The 27885-nt window shown below is 35.6% G+C and overlaps 1 protein-coding gene and 1 non-coding gene across 5 annotated transcripts in view; one reads left to right on the forward strand and one right to left on the reverse strand.

Moving 5' to 3' along the window:
* Positions 1 to 4401: 4401 nt before the first annotated feature.
* The window catches only part of LOC105224279 (speract receptor), a 125025-nt gene continuing 101541 nt past the window's right edge, over positions 4402 to 27885 (reverse strand). For all 4 annotated transcript variants that reach the window (XM_049457754.1, XM_049457755.1, XM_049457756.1 and 1 more), the window contains 13 exons: positions 26192 to 26442; positions 20695 to 20766; positions 20355 to 20500; positions 17575 to 17722; positions 14151 to 14244; positions 13863 to 14050; positions 10268 to 10447; positions 8577 to 8681; positions 7607 to 7678; positions 7279 to 7453; positions 6511 to 7211; positions 5197 to 5831; positions 4402 to 5136 (listed from right to left, as the gene is read on the reverse strand). In XM_049457754.1, coding sequence (XP_049313711.1) covers positions 4935 to 5136; positions 5197 to 5831; positions 6511 to 7211; positions 7279 to 7453; positions 7607 to 7678; positions 8577 to 8681; positions 10268 to 10447; positions 13863 to 14050; positions 14151 to 14244; positions 17575 to 17722; positions 20355 to 20500; positions 20695 to 20766; positions 26192 to 26442 — 2969 coding nt within the window. In that variant the 3' untranslated portion in view covers positions 4402 to 4934. The remainder of the gene's footprint in view (positions 5137 to 5196; positions 5832 to 6510; positions 7212 to 7278; positions 7454 to 7606; positions 7679 to 8576; positions 8682 to 10267; positions 10448 to 13862; positions 14051 to 14150; positions 14245 to 17574; positions 17723 to 20354; positions 20501 to 20694; positions 20767 to 26191; positions 26443 to 27885) is intronic.
* Positions 27644 to 27841, forward strand: LOC125779087 (U2 spliceosomal RNA). Its single transcript, XR_007423109.1, has one exon. It is a non-coding gene; the product is annotated as a U2 spliceosomal RNA (small nuclear RNA).

The following is a 27885-nucleotide window of genomic DNA, read 5'->3' on the forward strand; positions in this document are numbered from 1 at the left end:
CACCCACTTCAATATCACTAGGAAAAATCAGTTATCGTAAACCCATGCTTTAAATTTTGAACTCCAATTCTTCAAAATACTTTTTTAGGAAAATTACCCGGTTTTTGCTCTGATTCCTTCCGCTTTCAACTTAGAGAATTAGAGAACAGAGAATCCGAGTTCAGAACAGTAATAATCATGGAAACTGGAAACCGAAAATTTACCTCAAAATAGTTTAAGTTTCTTGACATTTCATACAAACGTTTTCAAGTTATTTGTTTCAAAGTCACCTCTGCTATTTTTTTTTATAAGAGAGTAAGGTCTCGAAGATCGACACGGTCGAACCAGTATCGAAAAATTTGAAGAGCTTTGCAACATACTACACTTAAGGGAGTTAATTATTTGGTACTACTTCGTAGAAGTATACACTCGGCGAAAAAAACCCACGCATCCTACAGAGTGCTTTTATATAGCACAAAACTTGGATTCATATTATTCTAAGTTAAACATTTTTCTTTGATGCCCAAATAATGCCAGCAGTTCTCAATTGGATTGAGATTTGGACTGTTTCCTGGCCACGTGAGATACCCTATTCCATAAAAATCTTTTTGTTTTGAAACCTGTAATTGTTTGTAATAAAGTATTGAAAAATCTATTTCAATATTTTTATGCCGTGGTTACCGCTTTGGCTCTATGACAAAGGGCTGAAATATCCTGAAAATAAACTTTTTGGGCGTGTTCGGACGGCAAAACGCCTTCTCTCAAAATTCTAATTTATATTTCGGCATTCACAGATCTTCTTACAATAATTAGCGGCCCAACACGAAACTTGGTTACAGATACCCACACCATTAAATAAAGCGAATGCTTTACCGTGGGCTAAAGACAGTTTTCCAAAAAATGCTCCCCTTTTCTAAGACGTCCTGGGGCATTTCCGTCGGGTTCCAACAAATTAAATTTCGATCCATCGGAAGACATAACATTTCCCCAATCTGATGTAGTCCAAGTTTTGTGTAATTTTGCCCACTCTAGTCGCTGTTTTTTCATTCGCGTAATTTGTCGTTCTTGATACTTGGTTTTACTGTTTTCGGACGTCCACTCTCTTTTTTGGGGTAATCAATTAAAATACCTATAATTTTTAATTATAATACGCACGTTGCAATCCCGTTGCTTATTTCACGAGCTATTTGATCTTTGGATAATTTATTTCATGTAAAGCTCCCCTACAGGGCCGTAAAAAAAGCGACTTATACTAAATTTTTTTTTACATTTAATAAAGGTAATCAAATACAGTATGATATAAATGTCATTAATGATGATGCGTGTAGGCGTGTCTGTGTTTGTGTGTGTGGGTGTGCGTGAGTGTGTGTGTGATTACGATATTAAGATTTCTATCGAGATTTCTGTTGAGCAAAATCTTCTATCTATCTATCTATCTTTAAAGTCAATTTTTTGAAGGATACCACTTTCTATGCACATAATTGACAAACTACTCAGTCGTTCTTGTAACATTGTTGCCCGCAATCCATTTTTTATTCTCTTAAGCCGCGAAAATGACCAATCTCCACTACAATTGGTATTAATTGACATAACTGATCAGAGATTCGTAAAGTTTCGTTACAACGTCCATGGTCAGGGTGCTATTCTGTAAACTTAAACTTGTTTTATTCATACTTCTCAAAAGATCATTCCATATTTCCGTTAGAAGAGCAGTCTCAAAATTTCCCACTTCTTTTTCTAGGCTTTGGACTTCCTTTCTAGTGTCTCCTAGTTGATTGGTGTCACTTGCGATTAAAGACAATGCTTCAGAAATATTTAAATAACCATTTTGCAAAGCATAAATAGCATTGGCACGTGCATACTATCTGGTTTCCGAAAGAAACTTTAGGACTCTATTTGCTCCTAAATGCTCTGTCAAAATTTTCCATCGTTTTGTCGAAGCCGAGAAAAAATTGAACAGTTTTTGTACAAATTGAAAGAATGATACCGCTTCAATACCACAATCAACAGCCTGAACACCCACTAAATTTAGCGTATGTGCCGCACGTGGAACGTAAATCGCAAATTCGCAAATTCGCAAATTTATTTTATTCTTGACTGAATACCAGAGTACTATCCAGACATATTTGATGCATTGTCATAGCTCTGCCCGCGGCAATCTTTAATAGGAATATCAAGGCTTTCAAAAAAGTTTAAAATGGTATCTGCTATATATTGCGCATTATGTTTATCCATTGGCAAAAATTGCATAAATCTTTCGATAGGCTGTCCGTCTTTTACATATCTAACTATTAAAGTTAGTTCGTCAACGTGGGGCAGATCTGGCGTAGAATCTACGCTAATAGAATAGTACTTTGCTGATTTAAGTTCTTTGACAATGGTTTTCAAAACTTGCTGTCCCATTAATTTAATAAATTCATTACAAATATTTGCCGATAAATATGATGTACTTTCTTTTCCAAGATTTCCGCAGTTTCGTATGTGATCAGCAAGAAATGGATCAAATTCAGTTCTAAGCATCCCAAATAATTCCCATTATTTTGCGTTCCTAATGTCTCATTATCGCCACGAAAAGCAAGACCTCTTGAAGCCAAAAATTTCACTACTGCAACAATCCTCCTAAGCATATTCTTCCAATAGTTAATTTCTGTATTATATTGGGACAGTAACTAAGTGTCAATTCGTCCAGTAGTTTTCATTCTTGCAATAGGTTACTTATATGCTTCCAATCTTTATGTCCATTAGGAGAACTTAAATTATGTCCAGTACCAGTAGTGGTATTAAATAGACGGCAGCAATAACAGTATACAGATTTCTTTGCTGGTGAATAAAGGAGCCATTTTCTTTGTAAAGACTTCCCATTCGTCAATTTACGAATAAAAATGTTTTTAGTTTAGTATCTAGTTTTCGTTTTACCCTTTGAATCTGGAAAACTTGTAGAAGTTTCAGAGAAGTCACTATTTATATTTTGGAAAAACTCTGTTACTTTTCGAATCCAAATATCACGGACTTCTTCCGGTAAAATGTCGTCACAGTAAGTACCAGGGTCAGGAGACTTATTTGAGACGAAATAAGCTTTGGAAGTTTTTCCGTTATATAAATATGTTCTTTTCGACATAATGAAATAATGTTTAAACGAACAAATCAAAACTATCAAAACTGTCTATTTTACTCAATTTGAAATATCAAACCTTAGATAGTTAATCCAGTGTTCATTGATCTCAGTATCAAATGAAACAAAATAACGCCACTCACTCACTCCTATCATACCTAAATCCCCCCAACCATAGACAATGTCGACATTTATGTTAGGCCTTGTTTACACGATGCAGCTTGACTTTAAATTGAAGTGATTGCGTGAGTGATCGCTAGATGGTGTACTTAGTAAATTAGGTATGATGCGTTCCGAAATATACCCTCTGATAAGATTACTGATTTGTGAAAAAAGTTTAATATGCCCGACAAAAATGTGTGAGAGAAATTGTCCTTCGGGGCCCTCTGGGCACGGGCCCCGTGTACCCTTATGGTGAAGACGGTAATGCATACATATAAAGTATTTTAAGCGGTTACATGTGTTTCATGGATTCAAAATATCGATTGTTATACTCTGCATTATGTTGCTACAGAGTATAATAGTTTTTTAAACATAACGATTGCTTTTATCACCTATAAATAATCGAGTTAGATATAGTCGTAGGGTTATGTATGCATATGAAAATGATCAGGATGACGAAACGAATTGAAATCCGCATGTCTGTATGTCTGTCCGATCGTCTGTGTTAGCTGTAACTTGATATGCATATATACGTGTTGCTTGGCTATAAACGGAGGACGAAATTGGGCCACTTCCACGCCCACAAAACGCTGTTAAATGAAAACCTTAAAAATGTCATAATTATATTACTATATAATTACGCCCACTTCTCGTATAACGCATTTTAGATTCCACCTGTTCTTTCAGTTTGTATTATAAAAATTAAGCACCAATTAAAGTATAAAATTTATTTATATAAAAATTATTTTGCACGAATACTGCCTTTGAAGCAGTTTATGACCACAAAGCATCTCTAGAATATTGTCCTAAATACTCAAGTTGATTTGAGTAATAGTTTTAGAGATACAGTTTAGAAAATTTGCATGCTTGCATTCAGCTATATAGTTTGTAATGAAAATAATCATTCTAAGAACCTTCAAAGATCTTTAAAGCGCCACTCCTCAACAGGCGTTGACAATGCATTCCGAGCATATTTCAGCACTTTCTTAAAATATATTAAATGTTTAAAGTTCATTATTTTCTAAATTACTTTAAGGTACTTAAGGTTCTATTTCCGTGAGATATTTCTACCAATAGTGTTATCTCGAACAGCCCTTGGTAATTTAAGATAATTTTTAAGAAATAACAACCTTTTTTAATTCTTTTACTACACTTTTATTTGCTTAACATTAATTTAATTACATCCAACTTTTACACTTAATGAACGACTAGAACTTGGCAATCACCAACATGCAATATTATTGTAACCTTTTCTTTGAAATTTAAAACATCATTAATATTATATTATTTATATATTATACTATAGCTCATATATCTTTATCAGTAAACTAAAATGTTTATCAAAAACAATTTAAAACTAATTTAAATTCATTTGACACGGCAGGAGCGTTAAGTTTTCGAAACTGCGCAGCTTTCTGCCTAGTTTTCTAAGTACAATGCATACAAACATACACAAATATTAGTACTAAAATCACTAATTAAAATTAATTACATACACATTCCTTCAGCAAATTTTTGCTGCATGAAATGTGAGAAAATTAAAATAATTAACTACTTTTTGTTAACTTCTTGTTCGAATACACTAAGTAATTGTCAAAATAGTCTACTGAATTCCTGTATTTGATTTTTCACACGCTGCCCTTAAGATGGCAACACCGACTTACTCCTCTGGCATGCACTGTCAGGTCTCCACATGATTGAGCAGCAGGGGTGTATTAGCTGTGGGGTACGATGAGGGTCGACGCTGACGCTGCCAACTAGTGAGCTCTTCATTGCTACCGCAGGAGAGTGTCGACTCCTCGTAGCGCGAATGTGTCGAAGCGCCGGAAGAGCGACGCACGCCGGTGTAGGAGTCCGTGATGACCTCCAAAAGCGCCTCATCGCTGTAAAGAATTAAATATTTCGTTATAGTACCGCACAGACTTCAAAAATTAACAACGAACCTGTGATAGCGATGGTGCTCGAGCAGACTGCCGGTGGCGAAGCGTAGCTTCTTCGGCGACTCGAGGCTGGAGGAACGCGTCAGTGAATTGCGCGGCATACCCTTATTCTTCAATGACGAACGAATGCCATAATCCACCACAGCAGAGGTAATCTGCTGCTGGTTGTTCTGTTTGATGGTGCCCTGTATGAATTTGTTGAGAGCACGTGAGCCGCGTCGCTGGGAACGCTCGTAGTTGCGCTTGTTGCGCGCATCCTCATCCTCGCCGAGCAGCCAATAGGTGCGTTGATCACCTTTACCTTTCATCGAAATGAGACCACGCTCCTGATAGTGGTAGCCACCTAATTTCTCCAATAATTCACGACACTGCTGGCTGCAGTGTATCTTAAGCGGCACGCCGCTCGATTCCATGCGTGAGGCGGTGTTTACCGTATCGCCGAAGAGGCAGTAACGTGGCATTTTCAAACCCACCACACCAGCGCATACCGGTCCCGTGTGTATGCCAATGCGTAGTAGCAGTTTGTTGGTGGGTCGATGCCGGATTTTAAACTCTGAGACCGCGCTGAGCAGGTGGAGGGACATCGAAGCGATTTCGGCGGCGTGCAGGTCGCCATTGCGGATCGGTAGACCTGAGACCTGAGGATGGATGTGGAAAAATATTAAGATATTGCTTCCATATGTCAATAATAGATCAAAATAATACTCGTATTACAAAATGTTTTAGGCTCAGAATGAAACATATGGAATCACGGTAAATTATTTTCATATAAATTTTAAATCTCAGGGGCTCAACTGCTTTCTCATACTGCTCTCAAAGATGACCAAAGTCAGATCTTGGAATTTTCACAGCTCTTTCCGTCGATTTTTTACATTAACGGAGTTCAACACTATTTCCTTGTGCTATAGAAAATTCTCATAAGTCGAATCAGGTTTTCTATTATATGTGGAGGTTCATTAATTACCAAATAACCCTTTTTTTACTGATGGATTATGTGACTCTAATTTGTCTCTTTTACATAAAGAACTCATACCTAGTGGTATGGATAATATTGGATGATATTGGCTCTATAAACAGATATGATCAACTTTTTCAATGCTGGACTCTTAGATCTTCTGAGGTTTAGATTTAAACGGTTAGACAACGTTCGAGACCCCAATGGCAAAACACAAATTCTAACATAAAATTTTCCATTTCAGGTACCGTTGTCTCTTAAGGACTCTTTAAGTAAAGCATGTTTGAGTAAATTACCCAAAAGAGAAGTCTGTCTAATAACCTTAATCTAAAAAATCGAATTGCTATCCTCTACTAACTCACCACCATATATGCATCTCCAATCGTCTCGACCTTGTAGACATCATAGTGTCCGATGATGGAATCAAAGCAGGTATATAAATCATTCAGAAAGTCTACAACCTGCAATGGCGTGCTCTCCGCCGACATCGCCGTAAAGCCCACAATATCACTGAAATATATAGACACTTGCTCATAATTCTCCGGATCTACTTTATTGCCTTTCTTTAACTGTTCCGCTACGGGTCGTGGCAACATTTCTAACAACAATGCATCAGTCTTCTTCTTTTCCTCTTGCAGTTGGTCTGTGCGCTCATCGACAAGCGCCTCCAAGTTATTGGCATATTTCTCCATCATAGCCATCATATTGTCGAAAATATTCGGTTTCATACCTTTACGTAGTGGACGCAATTTGGCACGTATCGTTTTAAAGTCGGGCCGTTCTTCTGGTCTTTCAGACCAACATTCGCGTAAAATTTCACGTACGCAATCGAAAGAGGTTTCCAGCGGTTGCAGCGAGGGACGATAAGGATATAGATGATCCTGCGGTTGGAGAACTTTCTGCAGACATTGCATGGGTGTGAGACCGGTCTCGCCGAATGGACCGTGCCGTACATGAATCTCATAAAGCACAATGCCGAAGGAATACGAGTCGCCTTTTTGTGTGCCTTGTACGAGCGATGCTGCACCGAGACGCAATAGTTCGGGCGCGCGATAAAGCAACTCTATGAAGCAGAAGAAAAACTATTTAAAGCAAGACCTATAAAACAAAGCTTTAATGATGGCACATACTTGTACATTTAACCGTCATGTTCGGCACCTCCGTTGAGTTGTCCTCCATGCCCTTCTTGAAGGCGAACAGCCCGAAATCGGTCAGTTTAACCACCCAGCGTGAGTCGACCAGGCAGTTGGAGGTGCATAACGAACCGTGAAAGCGAATGGGCGATTCATGTAAGTAGATGACACCCTGTCGTGTTACAGAAAAGGGAAAAACGTATGAAAAGTGTTAAGGAAATTATTTCAATTTTTGTTCTATAAATGTTTGACAAATGCTACGAATGCTTTTTACCCAGCGGGTGCGCAAGGCGTTTAAGGAAGCTTATTGCGGTATTGAACTTACGCGTATGATGTCGGCGACCATTGAAGCGATAAACATGTTGTCCAGCTTGACGTCCTCATTCTCCAATATATCCTTTTAGCGCATAGCGTGTTCGTTAGTGCGACGAATGGTGAGAGAAAGAGAAAATAAATGGCACAGATTAGTGAGTTAAAGTTGAGTAAAAATTTAAGATATCAACAAAAATATTGTTCCTAATATAATTAATAATCAATCCTTGGCAAAGTAAGAACTGAGGATGTACTTTAAATGAACTTATGGAGCAATCAAAGAGCTTGTACTGAGTGAAATTTAGCTATAGGAACTACTGGAATGGAAATCATGAACCATGTAGTTTCGTTCCTTAATCAATCTCGAAACTATTTGACTCGACACAAATCTATTTCGCCCAAAGGGTGCTATCTCGACATTATTAAAAGTACGGAGCTCAAAATTGGAATTTTTAACGCGGACTAAAAATGTTGAACACTCCACTTCCCAACAGTTTCCAACTACTTTTTTTCAATAAATAGTCTTGAGAGGTAACTCTTTCTAGAGCGTATTTTCTATGTTCTCAGTCGAAATTTAGGAAATGAGAACATATCTGAACAAGGAAATAAGAACAATCTCAGTTACTTCAAATGTGTACCTCAAACGACTCCATCTTTTTAAAAATATCATTAACAAATACCTATTTCATCAACTCAGAAAATTTTTCATAAAACCGGTTATGAATACCATCAAGTATACATATTTACCCACATAGCATACATACATACATACAAAAACTATTCGAAATCTCTCTGCGGAAAATGAATTGAAATCGCAGATTTGCATTCAAGATATTTATCATCCTTTTCACTTTTTACTTCATCTCCTCTTAATCCTCTCTTGAGACTTTACTCTTTCATGGTAGCGAGTTTCCACGCCAGAGCAATTTGTATCAACTGCCGTGCGCTTAAAGGGTGTTGAGCTGAGCTGATTTAGGACTTACCCTCAAGCTGCCCCTCGTGCAGTACTCCGTGATGATGCAAATGTTTGGTGGATCCGTGCAGGCACCAATAAAGGCGCATATATTGTCGTGACGTGTATCGCGCAGCTGTGTGGGGCGCACACACGCACAACGGTTAGCGAATAACGGAAGTTTTTGCGTTGTTGCAGTTCACAAAAAGGGCGCATTGGCGAGGAGTGTATTTGACAACGCAGCGCACAAATCCCACAGTAATATTGAGTTGTCGCGCGGTGGCATGTTGCAGCAAACGGATGAAGTTGGAATAACGCACAAAAGCAGAAAAGAGAAAAGAAAGAGATTTGAAATATTATGTGCATTACTTGAATGTCAACTGCAATCAAAAAAGCGCAAAGTCAATGTAAGGAAAGAAAATTTGTGTTTAGTTAGTTCGAAAAAAGAAAGAGAAGATATACTATAAATAAATGGATAAATTTAAGTTGAAACAATAATTTAAAAAAGTAGTTGTTTAAGATAAATAAGTTACTAAAGTATTTTTATACCTATTAAAAAGTGTTAATGATATTAATTAAATTAATGTTAATAAAAAACAAGAAACCCGCTCTTAAAGTTGAGGCCACTGACTCCGAATTTCGGTAGTAAATTTTAATAATTTCGACTCGTTGTTGGATCATTTATCTTCCCATGATGAAATGGCAAACCTTACTGAAGAGAAATGTCGAAAGAGCGGGAAAAATATGGCGTGTTTTGCTGTCTCTATTGGTCTACTTTTGTAGCGTAGCTACTTGTATTGAAAACCCTGTTATAATATCCTTCACAACTAAACAATTTTTCATGCAAGGGCTTGATTTTGATGGTTCAGTTTGCTTAGCTGCTATATGCCGAGATTACCTACTTTTTTCTAAAGAAAAAACTTCAAATTTAATGCGGAATCATTCGAAAGAACATTATTTGGGATTTATTTTTTGAAAATTATTTTTATGAAATGTTGGCAGCGGCTACATCTCAGATGGTTAATCCGTTGAGTCCAAATACCGATGACTCGTTCGAGTATTATATTGGTAACTGTCAAATGACAGGCGTGATATTTTGCTCTAAGGCCTGAATCGAAGTCCCCAAAAACTATAGACTTTACATATTCCCACAGGAAAAAGTCTTACGGTATCATGTCACACGGCACAAAACGTGAAATTATCAGCGAAAGTATCTGCTCACCGAAGTGTTCTCTCAACAAATCCATTGATTGATGCGATGTGTGGAAATTGGCACCGTCTTGTGGGAACCAAATGTCACCAAGATCACGAGCTTCTATTTCAGGTATCAAATAGTCGGTTATAATAACGTGATTACAATGGCCCAAAAACCATACCAAACTGTTGTATTTTCTGGATGATATGGCAGCACTTAAATTTTTCAGAATATCTCTTGCTCTTGAACCAGAAATGGGCCTAATTGCTGAATTACATTTGGATCGAGAACGTCGGATCTTCTGGAACTTTCCAAAAGCCCATAGAGCGAACCGATATCGCTTGAGAAGCTTCATCGGCTTAAAATGCGCTAAGTCATCCCATACGTCAGTCCGAGTTGCTGCGAACGGCGCCAAATCGACTCTCCACGGTCTTCATGTACACTCTTGGCTACGGCTCCTATCTTTTCTTCATCTCGTGCTGGACGTACTTATATTAAAACTTTTATTTATCAAATAACCCACTTACCAATTTAAGTTCCTTCTTCATTTCCCGAGTTATATCCACGGATTTCTTTCGAACTTTCTTAATTGCATATAGTTGATTTTTATAGAGACCGATAGGCGTAAATATTGTCGTGTAACGGAAATCAGCATCCGGATTTGAGCTCAGGCTTACTTGGCTGGTGCGTATAAGCGGGTGAGTAGACTAAAAGCAAAATATACATTTTTTGATTAAAAATCCAATACTAGAATGCATTTTTTAGACTAAAAAATTTTAAAAATTTACATATATTTAAATTTATAAATATTTAATGTAATAATTAATTTTTTATTCTAAAAATTTGGTTATAATAAGGGGGGAGGGAGCCTGCTTTAGAGACTTCAACAAATCGCTTTTTTTGAGAATTTTTTTTTTGGGTAGAAAAAAAATATTTATAGTTATATATTTAAGCATCATTCACAAATTTTTTTGGATACGAAATCTTTGATATTCTGCCTTTGGGAAGCAAATGCCCGATGCATCTCGCATGTGCATCTGTCGGACGGCGGGCAGGATGCAGGTCGCAATTTCTATTGGAAACAAAAAATTCAAAGAGGTTCATATTTGTTAATAATTTATCTTCTAGTTAAACTTAAAGAATTCCAAAAGAAGTGTAAAATTTTATATATTTGTTAAAATTGAAAAAAAGTGGTTTTAGACCAGAAACATTTTACTTTATGTTGTTTAAAAATATGACTTTTCTTAGTTTTTTTTTAGTTTAAATAGAAGATAATTTAATGCCAAAGATAATAAACTTTGCCTCAATTCCATACGACACTTAGTTTTTTTTCTATCCTGCCCGCCAATTAAGAAAAATCGTAAAAATTAAAAACCGAGAAATCGCGCGTCAAAGTTTTCGCTTTCTGCCCAAGCGCTCTTACGAGTATATTGTATCTGCTAGACGCTCGGTCACTATTTTCCTTCTAGCTTTGAAAATATTTTAAATTCCCATCTAAAACTTTGGGGACATATTTTTAGATTATTTTTAAAAAAGATTTAAGCAAAAAAAAATCGATTTTTTGAAGATTCTAAATCAGGCTCCCCCCTTAACTAAGTTACTTTGAATTCCCCACTATTTCGATACAAAAGACTTACTATAATTTATTCCAGAAGATAACGATTGGTGGGACAGATTTAAATTTTTAAAGAAATATGCGCGAATACCATATATACTTAAATGCTTCATTATATATATTTACATTTTCGTACATACATAAATAACTATTACAGTTTGTATGTACTCCTTTATAAGCAAAACACTGTCAAGTGCAGCCGGATGTACCCGTATGTCACATGCAACTCGCAAGTGTTGCAGTAGTCACCACAACAACAACATCAATACGGAAAACAATCAGTAAGCACATAAACATTTGTCAGCAATGGCAGAGCATCATTATGCTAAATGTTGTCAAGTTGCTTTAGTCCCTATTCACCAGGACATCAACACAGGAAGCCTTTAGGTTGCACAACTGCGTGGGTGGACTGGTTATTGCTCTTATTGTTGCTATCCGAGTACCTGTTTGCTCCCTTGTTGGCATTTTATTGTGGTATACTCTAAGCAATCATTGCCAGTATTGTTTGTTATAGTTGTTGTTGTTATAATATGTGCGTGAAACTACACATTTTTATTGTATATTATGCGTTTGGAGATGTAGCAATGATTATCCTCTAAGAATATTTATATATTATATATGTTTATATAAAAATGTGAATTTATTTGAGTTTCGATCTCTGAGAATCTCTACAAACTCTTAACTATCAAAACTCATTTTTAAATTTATTGTGACCAACTTAATAATAAGTGTTTTTCTCTATTTCGAGCGGAGCTCAACTCTACGAAAAAACTAATCTCTAGCCGGCAGTTATCCAATTATCCAAAATGAAAGTTCCCGACAAATTGTATTATTGTTCTTGACAGTTCAGTTTTGATCCTAGATAATCTGCAGAGACTGTGCCTACAGACGGCATTCTCTATTTCATTCATTTCGGAGGGATGTTGACTTTATATACATAGTTTAACTATATGTACTTGACTATTGTCCTTTAAATATCGAGCCCCGAAGCTTTCCTAGATGTATCTGGTATATAATGTAATTCCTATGTCACAAAACAGGTTCCCAAAAAATATATTAACATTTCTGAGCCTGTTGAAAACTTCTAGATCTTTCCAATTGTCGGACATTAACACACTATCAGTGGAAAGAGAATCTAATCGAACATGATTTAGTTAATCTTTTGAAGTTAAAATGAAGGATTGCTCTTATATTCTTTCGAAACGTATATATCTTTTTTCACATAATATACAAGTAGACACACAAACATAAGTATTACAGAGAGACATACAAAGCGTTTAATAAATTTTCAAATGGTTTTGAATTTATTATATATGTATATAAATATGTATATATTACATCGGAATTGATCCGGATTATTCTCGGCCAAGTGCTGTTATTTCCGCGATCTAACCCTGAAGTAAGTGCAGTTATGAAGAGATTGCAAGCCAGAATTTATTTTTAATTTAAAACGTGTTCCTGCTCTCATTATTGAGCGGTACTGGAGTATAGGTAAGCAGTTACAGTCGTAGACCTATACCCAATTCCTACTCTTGCGTACTCGCAGCATACCCTGGAAACGTCAGCAACCCTTGTGTGAGATGCGGTAACAAACCCGTATGAATCGTGGAATCACGACTAAAAGAGAGGAAGTTTGAACGTGGAACCACTCTCAATGTAAAAGATAAAAACAGCTTCGGATGAAAGACCCCACTTTTTTGACTACCTACTACTACTACTACTAACGAGTATTATTCAAGGGCATGTACCTGCAATGTCTCTAAATTGGGAAGAACCCGCTGCTCAGCTGGTTGATGTCTTCGTAAAAGTAAACGCTGAGATAACCGCCATCCAAGAAATGTGATGGACGGGACACAAACGGAGACGAGTAGGTTCTTATGACATTTAGTACAGCGGCCTTATAAGGGAACGCAAATTCAGTGTGGGATTCGTGATGTGAGAATTACTCAGTCTTCGAGTCCTGGCATTCACTCTAGCGAATGAGCGTCTAGCCACTATCCGCATCAGATCAGTAGGCATCTTTGGTACAATAGTTGAAAAATTCAGCCACAATGGCCTCTCCAAATGGGCTGAGGGTCATCGACTTCACAGCTAATACTTTTAATCACAGAACGTTTAATAAAATGTAAAAAAAGTTGTTAAAATTGCTGGGTACCAGTATTTTCTAGTCTCAAAAAGAAATGCTACAAGAGACCTGACTACTTCAATGTCAATGTATCATGTTACTACTTTCGGTCTCAAAACTGCAAAAATTCAGATTTGTTAGAATTTGCTTTGAATGAAATAATCACCATTGAAACACACCGATATTCGAAGGCCCTTTAGAATATTTGTTACTTGAAATATAATACATACATATATTTAGGATTTAAAAGCGGTAAACTAAGTTCATTGATAATAACTTCGTTCTGTAAGTTATCTATCTCATTATACTTATTCGCTTCAATTAAATTTTTTTCTGTTTCCCAAGTCCATATTCACTTAAATATTAAACAGTTGACACTCACCCTTGTTTGCTTTTGACTAGACTGCTCCTTCTCGCTTTCGTGCATTTGCACTTCGCGAAAATCAATTTTCCACAACAAACTATCCAACTCCTGCTCGTAGCGCCAATTGCGATATAACACCAACGAGATAATCCCGAGCAGCACCAGCGCGCCACCGGCAATGCTCGCCGATATTTCACCCGTATAACCTGTAAATAATAAACGAAATCAATTTAATGAAGCAAATTGAAATGGGCACACGCCATGCGACATGTTGGCCGACGCCACCGCTCGGCCACGATTACTCACTGATGCATTTCTCGCCCGTAAAACCACATTTCGGCTCCGCCGCCGGACGCCCGTTCGCGCTCACCCAATGGATTTTACCGTATAAATTGAGATCCTGTTTGTTGATTATCGAGATTTTTAATAATTAAATGGCAATTAAAGTGCGTTAATTTATTTATGTTTCATTAATGGTAAAAAAATTAATTTCATTTAATTGAAAGTGAAATAAGTTATGAGGCAGTGAGGTAGAAAGCTATTAATGAGTTCGGAAATTAACACAAAAAGAGAGAAAAAGCGAGCACTTACCTGTAGAAAACTCTTTTGGTATTTTTCATTGTTTTTTTTTCATTTTTTAATTGTTATTCAAAGCATTTGTTTAATGAGAAATTATATAAAATTGGTTATTAGCAAATACAGAGTGCAGAGATTTCAGTACGATATGAAAAATGTACATGACAATATGCAAAAAGTGCGATAAGTGTTAGTATACGAATATATTTGAATTAAAAATAAATAGTTTAGAGTACTTTACTATTTAGTAGATGTGACTATTTAATGCTAAAAGCTTATATTGAGTTGAGTTGAGTTAATAAGACATAAGGCTTAAGTCGACTTTATGAAAGTTTTAGAAATCCGCTTTTTGCTTACTTTCCGTTTAGTCTCTGATGAGTTAAACCCAATTTTGTGTCATAAAGTGAGGTTAGCCTCACGATGAATCTTATATATAGAACAACTCGACGACGGCAGGGACAGACAGCCTCTGTTCAATGTTAAAATAGACAAATTTTTTATGCTACAGTTACTTAGTCAACAGCACGACTTTACGGCGGCAGGCTTGCAGTTGTTGCTGTCGCAAAATTAAAACCATTTCTAATTTTTCGGACGTTAATGGCCAGCGTAGTGTTGCCACTAATAAGTGAAATGTAATGAAGCAAGTCTAACGTCAGTTTATAAACAGAATAGCTCTGGTATAACATTTGAAGTAATAATTGTTAATTTAAAACATGGTTCGATCTATTTCCTTTTTTTTAACAAAAAAATTCACTTTCAACAAAATATTTAAATTTCATTTAAATTAAAAGTTTTAGTCTGGAAACAACGAAGTTACGTACATACATCAGCTGTTTGATATGTCGCTGCCGTCCTCAAAATGTTCAAGAAGCTGGCTTCAAGGCGCCATTTGCAAACAAGAAAAGTTCACTGTCTTGCAGTCGCATATGTGTTCAAAACTTTCATCTGACAAAAATCAAACTTGTGGCCAAAATCGACTTAAGCACTTTTGTCTTTTAAGCATAACATACTTGTGAAGATAATTACAAAACTAAATTCTATAAAACATTTTCAAAAATAACATAAAATATAAATAATCATAACTACTAAAAATATAGCTTAAATGAAACACATTTATTTCAATTACCGCCCTAAGCCTTTCGTATTAGCTTGTGGTTTTATTTATTTCGCGCTTCTATTTTAAAAATGCCAACTGGGACTCATTGAATGACAATTTAACTGGAATTACGAATCTGATAATGTTAGATAAAACCTGAAATTATGACCAGAATTTTCTATTAAAGCTACGGGGTTTCAAAAGATAACACTGGCACTAAAAGGTTGACAAAGTGGTCGAACTATCATGGATTGATCATTGATTCCAAATACTACACGAGCGCCCCGACAAAAAGAAAAGAGTTTTTCATTTACAAAAACTTAAATCCATCAGATCCGAATAAAATTTACCGAACTATCAATATAAATAAAATATAATCTAGACTCAAACTACAAATTGAAAGTTAGACTAGGGTAACAACACTCTCGGAACATAGGAGAAATATTGGTATAGTATATCGCTAATAAAACCGTAGGAGACTATTTTGTAAAACATTTAATTTCCTATAAAATCTATGAAACGAAATATTTTTCCAAGTATTAGTAGAAGCGAGATCTAAATTTGTCTATATGATAATTTGAAAAAATAGAAAATCTTTAATGTTAGAAATTTCACGCTACAATTAAACGCTCATACTGGAAGAGCTTTTCTTATAGTTGTCTAGCAACCAATTTTTCAGAGTGCCAAGCGAAAAGCACCATTCGTTTTTTTGACCCACCCTAAAGTACATAAATTCTGGCTGAATAGGAACATATTTTATTATTAAGTTTTGAGCCTATGTCTCCTCATTTAGCTAGCGATTGCTTCCAAAATTAACAGAAATGCAAATATCGTCTAAAAATTTTTACGACGTCATAAAGAAAGAAGCCAAAAAAAGCCGTCCACAGAAACATAAAAGCGGTATAGGTATTTTGAAAATAGCTTCCAATTCGAGAGACTCTGTAGAAAAAACTAGAAGTGGTTCCAGTGAAAGTGTTTTCACTGTGAGAAAAGTAATAAAGAAGTGTGAGTATCTTCTTCTTCTGGTGCTCAAAAAACTTCAAAATTCTCAACGAAAGGGCGCAAGGCTACAATTTTGCAGCGATGACATGTGTTTGAAAAATGAACGGAAATCGGTCGAGTTTTCACATGGAAAAATATTTATTTTCCACGGTGCCGATGGATTTAATTATTATTTCCATAACCTAAAGGGAGGAGGAGCGTTTTCTAGCTCGTCACCATAGCCGCAAAGGCGGTGCAGCATATCCATATGGAAAAATTTACTACATTTTCAAACATCAATAATGACTGCATCGCATGCATTCCCTGGACATACCAACAAGACTTTGATCCATGCCGCAATGGTACAGACCAAGAGTTTGGATTACAGCTCAAAATGCGAATTTCTTGAAGTGACCAACCCATTTTTCAGACCTTAATATATAATATTAGGAAACGTTTGTCAGGCCGTTAGTTCCATGATCGCAAGTCCCTTATACATAGTAGCGATTAAAGTTGCATGGGGTGAGATATCCCTGGACTACTTAAAAAGCCTTTATGATAGCCTTCCAAACAGAAATTTTCAACTATCCTAAACGAAGGAGGCATATATATGTACCTAAATATGTTATTTTATTGGGACTGCAAACCAAGCTTAAACGGAGCTTCTGCTATGTCTAAATGAAAAGATATAGGCTTGTTACTTAAAATAAAATAATATACGTATTCAACCAAATCAGGGGTATATATATGATATGTTCATTTTAAAAAGAACAAATTTTTCAAATCTTTTTCTTTAAGAAACTATCTCCCAAAAGTCGCGTACAACTTAAAACATTGGTTCCAGAAATCGACTGAAGTCCCTTATCAATAAATAACTAAAATATTTTGTATATTTATATATAATGTAGGTATGTTTGAATTAAATATGTATGTTATACAAATAAAATAACGAAGCCAAAACATAATAACTTCTATACAAATTGTATTTAAATTAAATATTTTTACTTAAAATTGTTTAACTGTACTTCTTCATAATCAAATGTTAAAAATATTTCGCAAATGTATGTATGTACTCACAGGTAATTTATCACTTTGTGTCTGACTAAATGTCCCCACCGGCACCAGGCCAGGAACCGTCATATTTCTGCTATTGCGCGCATAGCCACGCGCTAATACTGTATAATTGCCAGCGGCATCACCATTCTCATCGATATACACATGATAGCTGCATGAGAGAAGAGAGAAAGGCATTTTTCATTGATCCTATTCTTAATATTGGAACTAATTTCCAATCGATATTTGTATATAAATACATCTGTATATTAAAAAGATTTTAGAACTCTACATTCAGACACCGGCATGAAATAATTATAAAATAACTGTAAAAACAAATATTTTGACATATTTTGTGAACACCAAAGATAGAATAATTAATTAAAATGTGCATTCTGAAAAAGAATATTTAATTTTCCATTAAAAAGTGTGCATTAAATTTAGATTTGACGATGACGACATGAAATTGTTTTGAATGTCAGAAAAAGTTCGAGTACGTACATTTAAGGTAAAAATATTAGCAGTGAAAATATTAAAAATAAAAGTTTGGTAATTTTTGTTTCATTGAAGTTGTCGTAGGTTTTATAAAAATATAAATTGAGTCTTCATTCTACATAAAGGCATTCTAGAGACTGAGAAAATGTTATATTTCCCTGCTGTATTTCTGAAATTTTTGAACTTGAAACCGGCTATGCCAAAATTTTAGAAAGGGTCTGGTACAGCTCACTTTGAATTAAATATTTCGATTTAATTTTCACACACAACCACCTATCTTTGAAATATCCATAAAATAAAGAAATCTCGGAAAATAAGACCATTTTGTATACATACATGTGTTTTTTTGGCTTCATTTGCGGCCGTGCATAAGACTTTAAAAGTTATAACTCGAGGAAATCCGTCATAAACACAATAACGAAAGTTGGAAAAAATTATATACTCGAATACCGAATACTCGACTCTCTTGATTTTTTTAAGAGATTTTAATATGACTTATATTTACAAAAAATAATGAAGAACTGAGGGAAACCTTATGCAATGTTCTGAAGAACCGAATACTCAATTGTTTCGTTACTTTTTGGAAATAAAATATTGTAAGAAATAAAAAATGAAAGAAGCATAACTATTCTAAATTTGAGTGCAAGGTTGAGCATTTTTATTTTACTATTGGCTGAGGCACCAAATGAACAGAAGAAATCAACATGAAAGAACAAAAACGAAAACAGGTATTCAATAGCAAAGTGAATAACGAAATTATCTTTCACTGTGTACAAAGTTTTATTAAAATATTTAACTTCTGTCGCAAATAAATTTGAAAAAAAGTTAGGGTTTCAATCGACATAAATTTTACTTGTAGAATGTTGCTTAATTCTGAGCAACCGAGATACCTACACTTTTATTAAAGTGCTTTCCTTTCTCTCTAAAAAATGCATTACAAAGTTAGGCAGACGATGAAACTGTCTTATATTCGTTGCATGTGCTATAAACCAATTATATACACATTGTTACTCAGTATTCTTATATTAAATGGTTGCCGTTTATCAACCTTCAGCTTATTTTCTTTACTTATGCTCTGAGATATTCACCCTTAAGTGAAACAAACAGTCTATAATTAAAAAATTCGGTACATGGGTACATGGAATATGAAATAATAGGTAATAGAAATGCCTCCATACTCGTATATTGCTATATATTTCTTTATAACGGGTGATTTTTTTGAGGTTAGGATTTTCATGCATTAGTATTTGACAGATCACGTGGGATTTCAGACATGGTGTCAAAGAGAAAGATGCTCAGTATGCTTTGACATTTCATCATGAATAGACTTACTAACGAGCAACGCTTGCAAATCATTGAATTTTATTACCAAAATCAGTGTTCGGTTCGAAATGTGTTTTATCGACAAATTTTGTTCAGCGATGAGGCTCATTTCTGGTTGAATGGCTACGTAAATAAGCAAAATTGCCGCATTTGGGGTGAAGAGCAACCAGAAGCCGTTCAAGAACTGCCCATGCATCCCGAAAAATGCACTGTTTGGTGTGGTTTGTACGCTGGTGGAATCATTGGACCGTATTTTTTCAAAGATGCTGTTGGACGCAACGTTACGGTGAATGGTGATCGCTATCGTTCGATGCTAACAAACTTTTTGTTGCCAAAAATGGAAGAACTGAACTTGGTTGACATGTGGTTTCAACAAGATGGCGCTACATGCCACACAGCTCGCGATTCTATGGCCATTTTGAGGGAAAACTTCGGACAACAATTCATCTCAAGAAATGGACCCGTAAGTTGGCCACCAAGATCATGCGATTTAACGCCTTTAGACTATTTTTTGTGGGGCTACGTCAAGTCTAAAGTCTACAGAAATAAGCCAGCAACTATTCCAGCTTTGGAAGACAACATTTCCGAAGAAATTCGGGCTATTCCGGCCGAAATGCTCGAAAAAGTTGCCCAAAATTGGACTTTCCGAATGGACCACCTAAGACGCAGCCGCGGTCAACATTTAAATGAAATTATCTTCAAAAAGTAAATGTCATGAACCAATCTAACGTTTCAAATAAAGAACCGATGAGATTTTGCAAATTTTATGCGTTTTTTTTTTTAAAAAAGTTATCAAGCTCTTAAAAAATCACCCTTTATTTCCTCCACTAACCACTAAATTACAAAACCAAGAGAACGTTGAAAAATGTATACTGATTAAGAACTCCAACTGCTAATATTTTTCAAACTATTGTGCTGAGCGCCAAACAGTTACCTTATGTAAATACGAAAAAAAAATAGATATTTCTCCTTTGTTTTCGACTCACCCCATGGCACTCAGGTATTTGGAGCCTTTTATGGCCGCAATGAGTGCCGTGCCATTTTTCGGCTTGCCACCTGCTTCCAAAACTTTTATTAGCGCATTTGCATACAAATGAACGGCATCATAGAGATACGCAGCCTCGGCGCTGATCTAAAACAAAGAAAAGATTTAGCAAATGTAATGAAAGAGAGAATTGAATAAAGGACGAAATGAAATGGCAGAAAGCAACAAATTCCTAGATTTTTATTTGCGTGTAAATCTTTAGTGGATTTTCCGTGAATTTTATGCTTTAATAACCGTTAATTTGCTACGAGGAATTGTAGGCAAACAGCTTATTTACTCACCTGCTTTGCGCCGCCAAAATAGCCTAAAGGATTGGGGAAATTGAATGGCGGCAACTCCATATATTTGTTGACCTAAGACCAAAAGAGATGGAGAGGGAGACAAAAATGTATTAGTGACCAAAACGATTTGTTTATAATTACTGTGAGCATTAAATATTTTATGCACGTCCACACGCTTGGCACAGCCCTCACTCCTCGATACTTTAACACATAAATACAGTATTTGGCAACTATTTGGAAGCAGCACTCTGTTAAAGCGGAGAAAAGCCCCTTTATCAACTAAAAAGAAATCTTTTCTAACATATTTTTGTGTTGCTTAAAAAGAGTTGTAACTTCACAAAATGTGTGCTTTGAAAAATAACTAATTTGAAATATGTTTGTAATTATAAGTGTAATATCTCCTTCATACAGTTAGCTTAACCTTCCTCGGTTCTTCGGGTCATATTGACCCGAATCCAAAGTTTAATTTATAATAGAAGTAGTAATATCTAATAAATTTCATAACGGCTTCGTGACAATTATTAATTATGCATTTATTGTAAATTAGTATTGTGAATTTATGGTGATGTCTGCTAAATTAAGGAAATACGTATTTTTTGCTCTTAGGATCGTCGGGTCATTTTGACCCGAGTATGAAAAAATCGTCGGGACAGAAATACTTGTCTATAGTGAAGTCAATTTTGATTCAAACATACAGCTTCTAAGAACATATTTATTTTTGTTAAATATCAATTATACCTAAGTCACTAAGCGATTCATTGCTGATGGTAGTCTTAGAAATATTGTTTTGAAGTGGGTAGAATCATATTGCTTTCGTCGCCCTATTACAAGTGTTAACAGTTTTTTGTTTCATTAGTTATTTGTACTCGTCGCGTTCGGTTGTTTCTTTCAATTGCTCACAAATTGAGTGATTCCATGATGTCTCAATTTACAAACTACGATGTAAGTTCTGAAGATGAAATAATAAGTGAAACAGAGAATAATTCCGATGGACAATATTCAACCTAATTGGAACACTGGAAGTAGTAGTGACGAATCTAGTAGCGATGAAGTACCTCTTTCAAGATATATGACCAATAATAATGTTAGTGAAAACGAAATGCGATCAAAAAATGGTGAATTTGTGTGGTCGAAAATCCCATTAGAAGGAAGAGGTCGTTTGGGTAGCGCAAATCTAATAAAACTTACACCAGGAATTACCAGATATGCTTCTAATCGCATCAATACATTTAGAAGCGCTTTTGATTTATTTATGAACAAACGCATAAAATCTATAGTTTTGAAACAAACAAACACGGAAGGATCTTCACGGTTTGGAAATGATTGGGATGCGATGGATAAAATAGAGTTAGATGCATATCTAGGTCTTCTTATATTTGCTGGCGTTTTCAAGTCTAACGATGAAAGCCTCGACAGCTTGTGGTCTGAAGTTTATGGACGACCTATATTTCGAGCAACAATGTCCCTAAAACGGTTCAAAAAAATTACCGCCATTTTGCGTTTTGATAAACGTTCGGATCGAGAAGCAAGGAGACAGAGTAATAAATTAGCAGCTATAAGAGATATATGGGATGAATGGGCGACACTATTGCCTATGTACTATAATCCGAATACAAATATCACAATTGACGAACAGTTACTTTCATTCAGAGGTCGGTGTCCTTTTCGCCAATATATGCCAAGTGAACCGAGTAAATACGGCATAAAATTTTGGATTTTATGTGACAGTGAAACAGGATATGTTCGTTCAATTCAATGCTATACCGGAAAACTTCAAGGAAATGCTCCGGAAAAAAATCAAGGAATGCGTGTTGTTTAAGATCTGACAGAGGGCTTACAGGGCTACAATCTGACATGTGATAATTTTTTTACATCATATGAATTAGCCGAAACACTTTTAGACCGTAAGATTACCGTTCTTGGAACTTTACGGAAAAATAAACGACAGATATCATTAGATCTTTTGGATACGAAGAAACAAGTGTTTTCATCCACATTTGCATTCAATTCAAAAATGGTTCTTGTCTCATATATTCCGAAGAAGAACAAAAACGTAATTTTACTCAGTACAAACCACAATAAGATTGAGATACATGATTCAGAGCAGAAGAAACCTACAATGATCATGGACTATAACGCAACTAAGGGAGCTGTTGATTTTCTAGACAAAATGGTTTCGGCCTATAGTTGCAAACGTATGACAAGAAGGTGGCCTGTAGCCATATTTCATAATACGATTGATATCTCATGTTTCAATGCTTACGTATTATATTGTGATAACAATCCTGATTGGAAACAGAAGAGGACAGTACAAAGACGTCTGTTTTTAGAAAAACTGGGCATGGAATTGGTCAATGATCACATTGAGCGTAGGAAAACTCTTCCTCGGACAAATGCAGCGCTGGAATTTGTACAACGAGTGAATACAGGTGTTACTGAGACAACAGCTACTTCCAGTGCACAGAGTTGTAATAAAAGAAAAAGGTGTAATGTATGTCCGTCATCAAAAGATGTCAAAACTTCGAAAATCTGTAAAAAAATGTAAGAAACCCATATGTTCAAGACATTCGGAAATTATGTGCCTCTCATGTTGTCAAGAGTAACAAATGTCATAAATTGTGTCTTTTTTATTTGAATTAATATATAACATAAATAATTCAATTTCTATTTAATTTATAAAAATAACACCGAGTTTTTTTTAAATCGGGTCAATATGACCCGAAGACCTTAAGTTTGCGTAGTATTTGAGGAACCGAGGAAGGTTAACATATGCTTAGTGCTCAATGAAAGAAACAATTCATGTACACATATTTTCTTCAGCCACCACTTTAATTCAATAAAACTCTTATTGTTTCATTATATATGACGTCTTCCTAACTCCTTTTACAGTATTGGTTTTCTGTAAGATCACTTAAAGCAAAAGAATCCTTCATTGAACATATTGGCTATTGAGAGCAGTAAAAATATTAGTTTTTGGTTTCAAAATGCAATAAACATTATTTTTTCAAGCGTTTCTAATTAGTAGGTCTGGGGTGTATTTGCCACTACTATCTTAACTACCATCAGAAATCTCATTTCCACACTCAATAATTGTCACTTGGATTAAATGGAATTATGGGACATTCTATAAACTCCATATGTGAGTATATAGCACATACATATCGCACTTGTTAAGTTAAAGTGTAACAACTCAAAATTTGAGTTATTACTCTTTTCCTGGCATTTTTTTATATACAGAGTGGTATTATTTTGAGTTGTCTCTGTGTAACAATTCAAAATGTTACACTTTATGTGATACACTAACGAACCAATTTGATAAAACACTTGGAGACAACTAAAAATGTAACTCTTTAGTTGAGTCGAAAGAAGTCATTCTGAAAACAAAGAGAGAGTCATAACGGTTTTTTTAACGAAAGGCTGGACAAATCACTGTACGATTTTTACATTGGGTAGAAATGACCACTGATCATTATTTTCTTGCAAAAAACTAAAATTTGGAAATTTTGAGTTGTTACACTTTAACTTAACAAGTGCGATATGTATACTGGAAGCTGCTCTAATCTTCATATCACAGTCAATCAATCCATTTTAGACAACTGTTAAGTAGAAATCGAATTAACGGAACTGAGAGTGTCACTAATGCGAATATGAGTAAACAAAAACATAAGTTTTCGTGAATTTCATTGGTAAAGGTTACTTTTCCTAAATTTGGTTTACTCTCTAGTAAAAGTATGGCATAAAAACCAATGGAGATAGGGACATAATCTATTGTGGAGAATCGCGATTCAAATCGTTACACTAAACTGACGGCCAACAATCCGAAAATTGTTAGCAAATGTCATGCCACAATAATATTATTCCGAGTGGTTGAAAATGAATGAGTTATTCTAGTAAAGATGACGGTTAGAAATTACCTTATTTAAATATTATTTTGCCAGGATTTTGCCAATCCAGACAACATTCAAAGTCAAATAGTTATTCAAAAAAACATAACTTCAACCCTAATTGAATTCAAGAATGAATTGAATGAAGAATGAATCCCGCATAACATACAAAATTCATTTTATGGCATAATTTCATTCTAAAGGACACCAACAAAAGTAACTGAGCTTTTATTTAAATACATGGATTACGCAAATATATTCCTATAGACATTATATGAGCTCCATTTTTTATTCAACTCATGGGTTTGGCTTACAATCACACTACCAGACAAATAAATATAAATATATATGTAACGGGTGATTTTTTTGAGGTTAGGATTTTCATGCATTAGTATTTGACAGATCACGTGGGATTTCAGACATGGTGTCAAAGAGAAAGATGCTCAGTATGCTTTGACATTTCATCATGAATAGACTTACTAACGAGCAACGCTTGCAAATCATTGAATTTTATTACCAAAATCAGTGTTCGGTTCGAAATGTGTTTCGCGCGCGTGTTTTGTTCAGCGATGAGGCTCATTTCTGGTTGAATGGCTACGTAAATAAGCAAAATTGCCGCATTTGGGGTGAAGAGCAACCAGAAGCCGTTCAAGAACTGCCCATGCATCCCGAAAAATGCACTGTTTGGTGTGGTTTGTACGCTGGTGGAATCATTGGACCGTATTTTTTCAAAGATGCTGTTGGACGCAACGTTACGGTGAATGGCGATCGCTATCGTTCGATGCTAACAAACTTTTTGTTGCCAAAAATGGAAGAACTGAACTTGGTTGACATGTGGTTTCAACAAGATGGCGCTACATGCCACACAGCTCGCGATTCTATGGCCATTTTGAGGGAAAACTTCGGACAACAATTCATCTCAAGAAATGGACCCGTAAGTTGGCCACCAAGATCATGCGATTTAACGCCTTTAGACTATTTTTTGTGGGGCTACGTCAAGTCTAAAGTCTACAGAAATAAGCCAGCAACTATTCCAGCTTTGGAAGACAACATTTCCGAAGAAATTCGGGCTATTCCGGCCGAAATGCTCGAAAAAGTTGCCCAAAATTGGACTTTCCGAATGGACCACCTAAGACGCAGCCGCGGTCAACATTTAAATGAAATTATCTTCAAAAAGTAAATGTCATGAACCAATCTAACGTTTCAAATAAAGAACCGATGAGATTTTGCAAATTTTATGCGTTTTTTTTAAAAAAAAAGTTATCAAGCTCTTAAAAAATCACCCTTTACATTGGGTATTTGTCAACAAGTTTGAGCGAAAGCAAAACCTTGTAATCCACTTATGATGAGTGCAAAAGCAGATATTTACATGCTATGGATATAATGCTCTACGAATGTATGTACATACATACTTATGTACTTGTGAAAAATATTATAGTAATTAAAATAAAAGTTAAGCTTCGGATCAAACTGATAACGAACGACAGTAAACCGCAGACGCTCATTTGACGATAAGCCACGGAGAGGACGAATAATTCTTTTTTGCTTTAATGATAAAAAATATACGTAGTTCTACATACATACAAATATTTGTATATCCATAAGCTACTCACCTCTTTGGCAAACTTAGCGAATGAGACTGGCGCCGTTGGAAAAATCCCCACGTACGATTGGAAAGCCACTTCGGCGCTTAAGTCGATTTTTTCCAAGAGCAAACCGCGGAGGTACTTATCCGGATTTGCCGGATCATATTGCTCGATGTCGATGCCAACAACAAAGTATTCACCTTTGGCCAACAAGCCTTTACGCTCCAAACTGACCATCAGACCGACATGCTCGTAGTAATGACCGAGTATGAGATAAACTGGAAAGAACAAAATATTGGCAAAAGGTGAATTAAATACACATGTAATTGGGAAAATGTATTGAAACGTGCGGAGTCGAGTACATTTAACTCGGTGACATTGGAAGCACACATAGGATATGGAATTCTGTTAATATGATGCTATGGAACATGGTTAAGGTATATTTAGAAGCTCTTGAGGGAAAGGCTAAATTTGCTATCGGAGTTGGGGTAGTATCGCCCCGAATTTATCTATTAACTATTATTATTAGTAGTTTCTAACACCACCATTTTATGGGTTATGGGTTATCTTCCGTCCATTTCCACATTCTTTCATCCATTTCCACACTGTTAGGAGGGGTTCTTATAATATTTGAGTCAGGTAAATTTGGTTGTTATAGTATTAGTGGTTTAAAAGATACAAGTTCTATGTACATTAAACCTTTTAGAAAAAGGAGCCACGGCCCTTTTTTAAACTTTTTTGCCCACAGATGCCCCTCACCAAGTTACAGTTTTATGTCTTAATTTCGTGCTTAGTTATGGAACTTTATAGGTTTTCGGTTAACCCTTTCAGCCCCAAAGGACTTTTTAAACGATGTCAAACATATATAGAAGTTGCTTATAAGCAACTTTGGGGCTAAAATGGTTAATCATGATCATGAAGTTGATCTATAGGATGTGTATTTTAAAGAAGTTTTTGTGTATTTAACTTTTTAAACGATGTCAAACATATATAGAAGTTGCTTATAAGCAACTTCGGGGCTGAAAGTGTTAATGGCGATTTGTGGGCGTGGTAGTGGTCCGAATAGGCCCATATACGAATATAAGCCCGCAAACAAAATTTCATCAAATGTCTCAATTTACTACAGTTACATCTTGCATGAACAGACGGACAGACAGACAGTCACCCGGACTTCAACTTTTCCCGTCATCGATTGGTTTAGGTGACACAACCGTTCGGTGAACAAAACAATAATACTTTGTAGCAACAGGCTGCAAAAGTATATTAGTCAATGTGATTTTCAGCTATGCATTGCTTCCTACCCGAAAAATCCACCACCTTTTTCCAAGGCATGACCTGCACACACATACATATGTACATATGTGTGTATGTATGCATGTCCTTTTCTTCGTCCTTTGTTGTCGTTATCCTGCTGCAGAAATTCTCATCCGTTTTATATGCAATTTTGCACAAATAGTTTACCATTGACTTGGTTTAGTTATCGCTTCTCGGCCTTATGGCTAAGATCAAAGTGTAGTATCTGTTCTTATCAGCTTAACATCTGATAGATCCTCCATCGGAGGACAACAAATGTTAAACTGATTTTTGGAAATCGACGGAGTGTTTTAGGGGCTTGCTCCACCTCCATCACGGGTTGGCCCGGTATTGCAGTACCACCGGGAATTCGGCCCAAATTATTTAATACATTACAATTATTTAGTCGCTTTATAAAACTCCATCCA

The sequence above is a fragment of the Bactrocera dorsalis genome, chromosome 5 (genome assembly GCF_023373825.1).
Source record: "Bactrocera dorsalis isolate Fly_Bdor chromosome 5, ASM2337382v1, whole genome shotgun sequence".
NCBI lineage: Eukaryota > Metazoa > Arthropoda > Insecta > Diptera > Tephritidae > Bactrocera > Bactrocera dorsalis.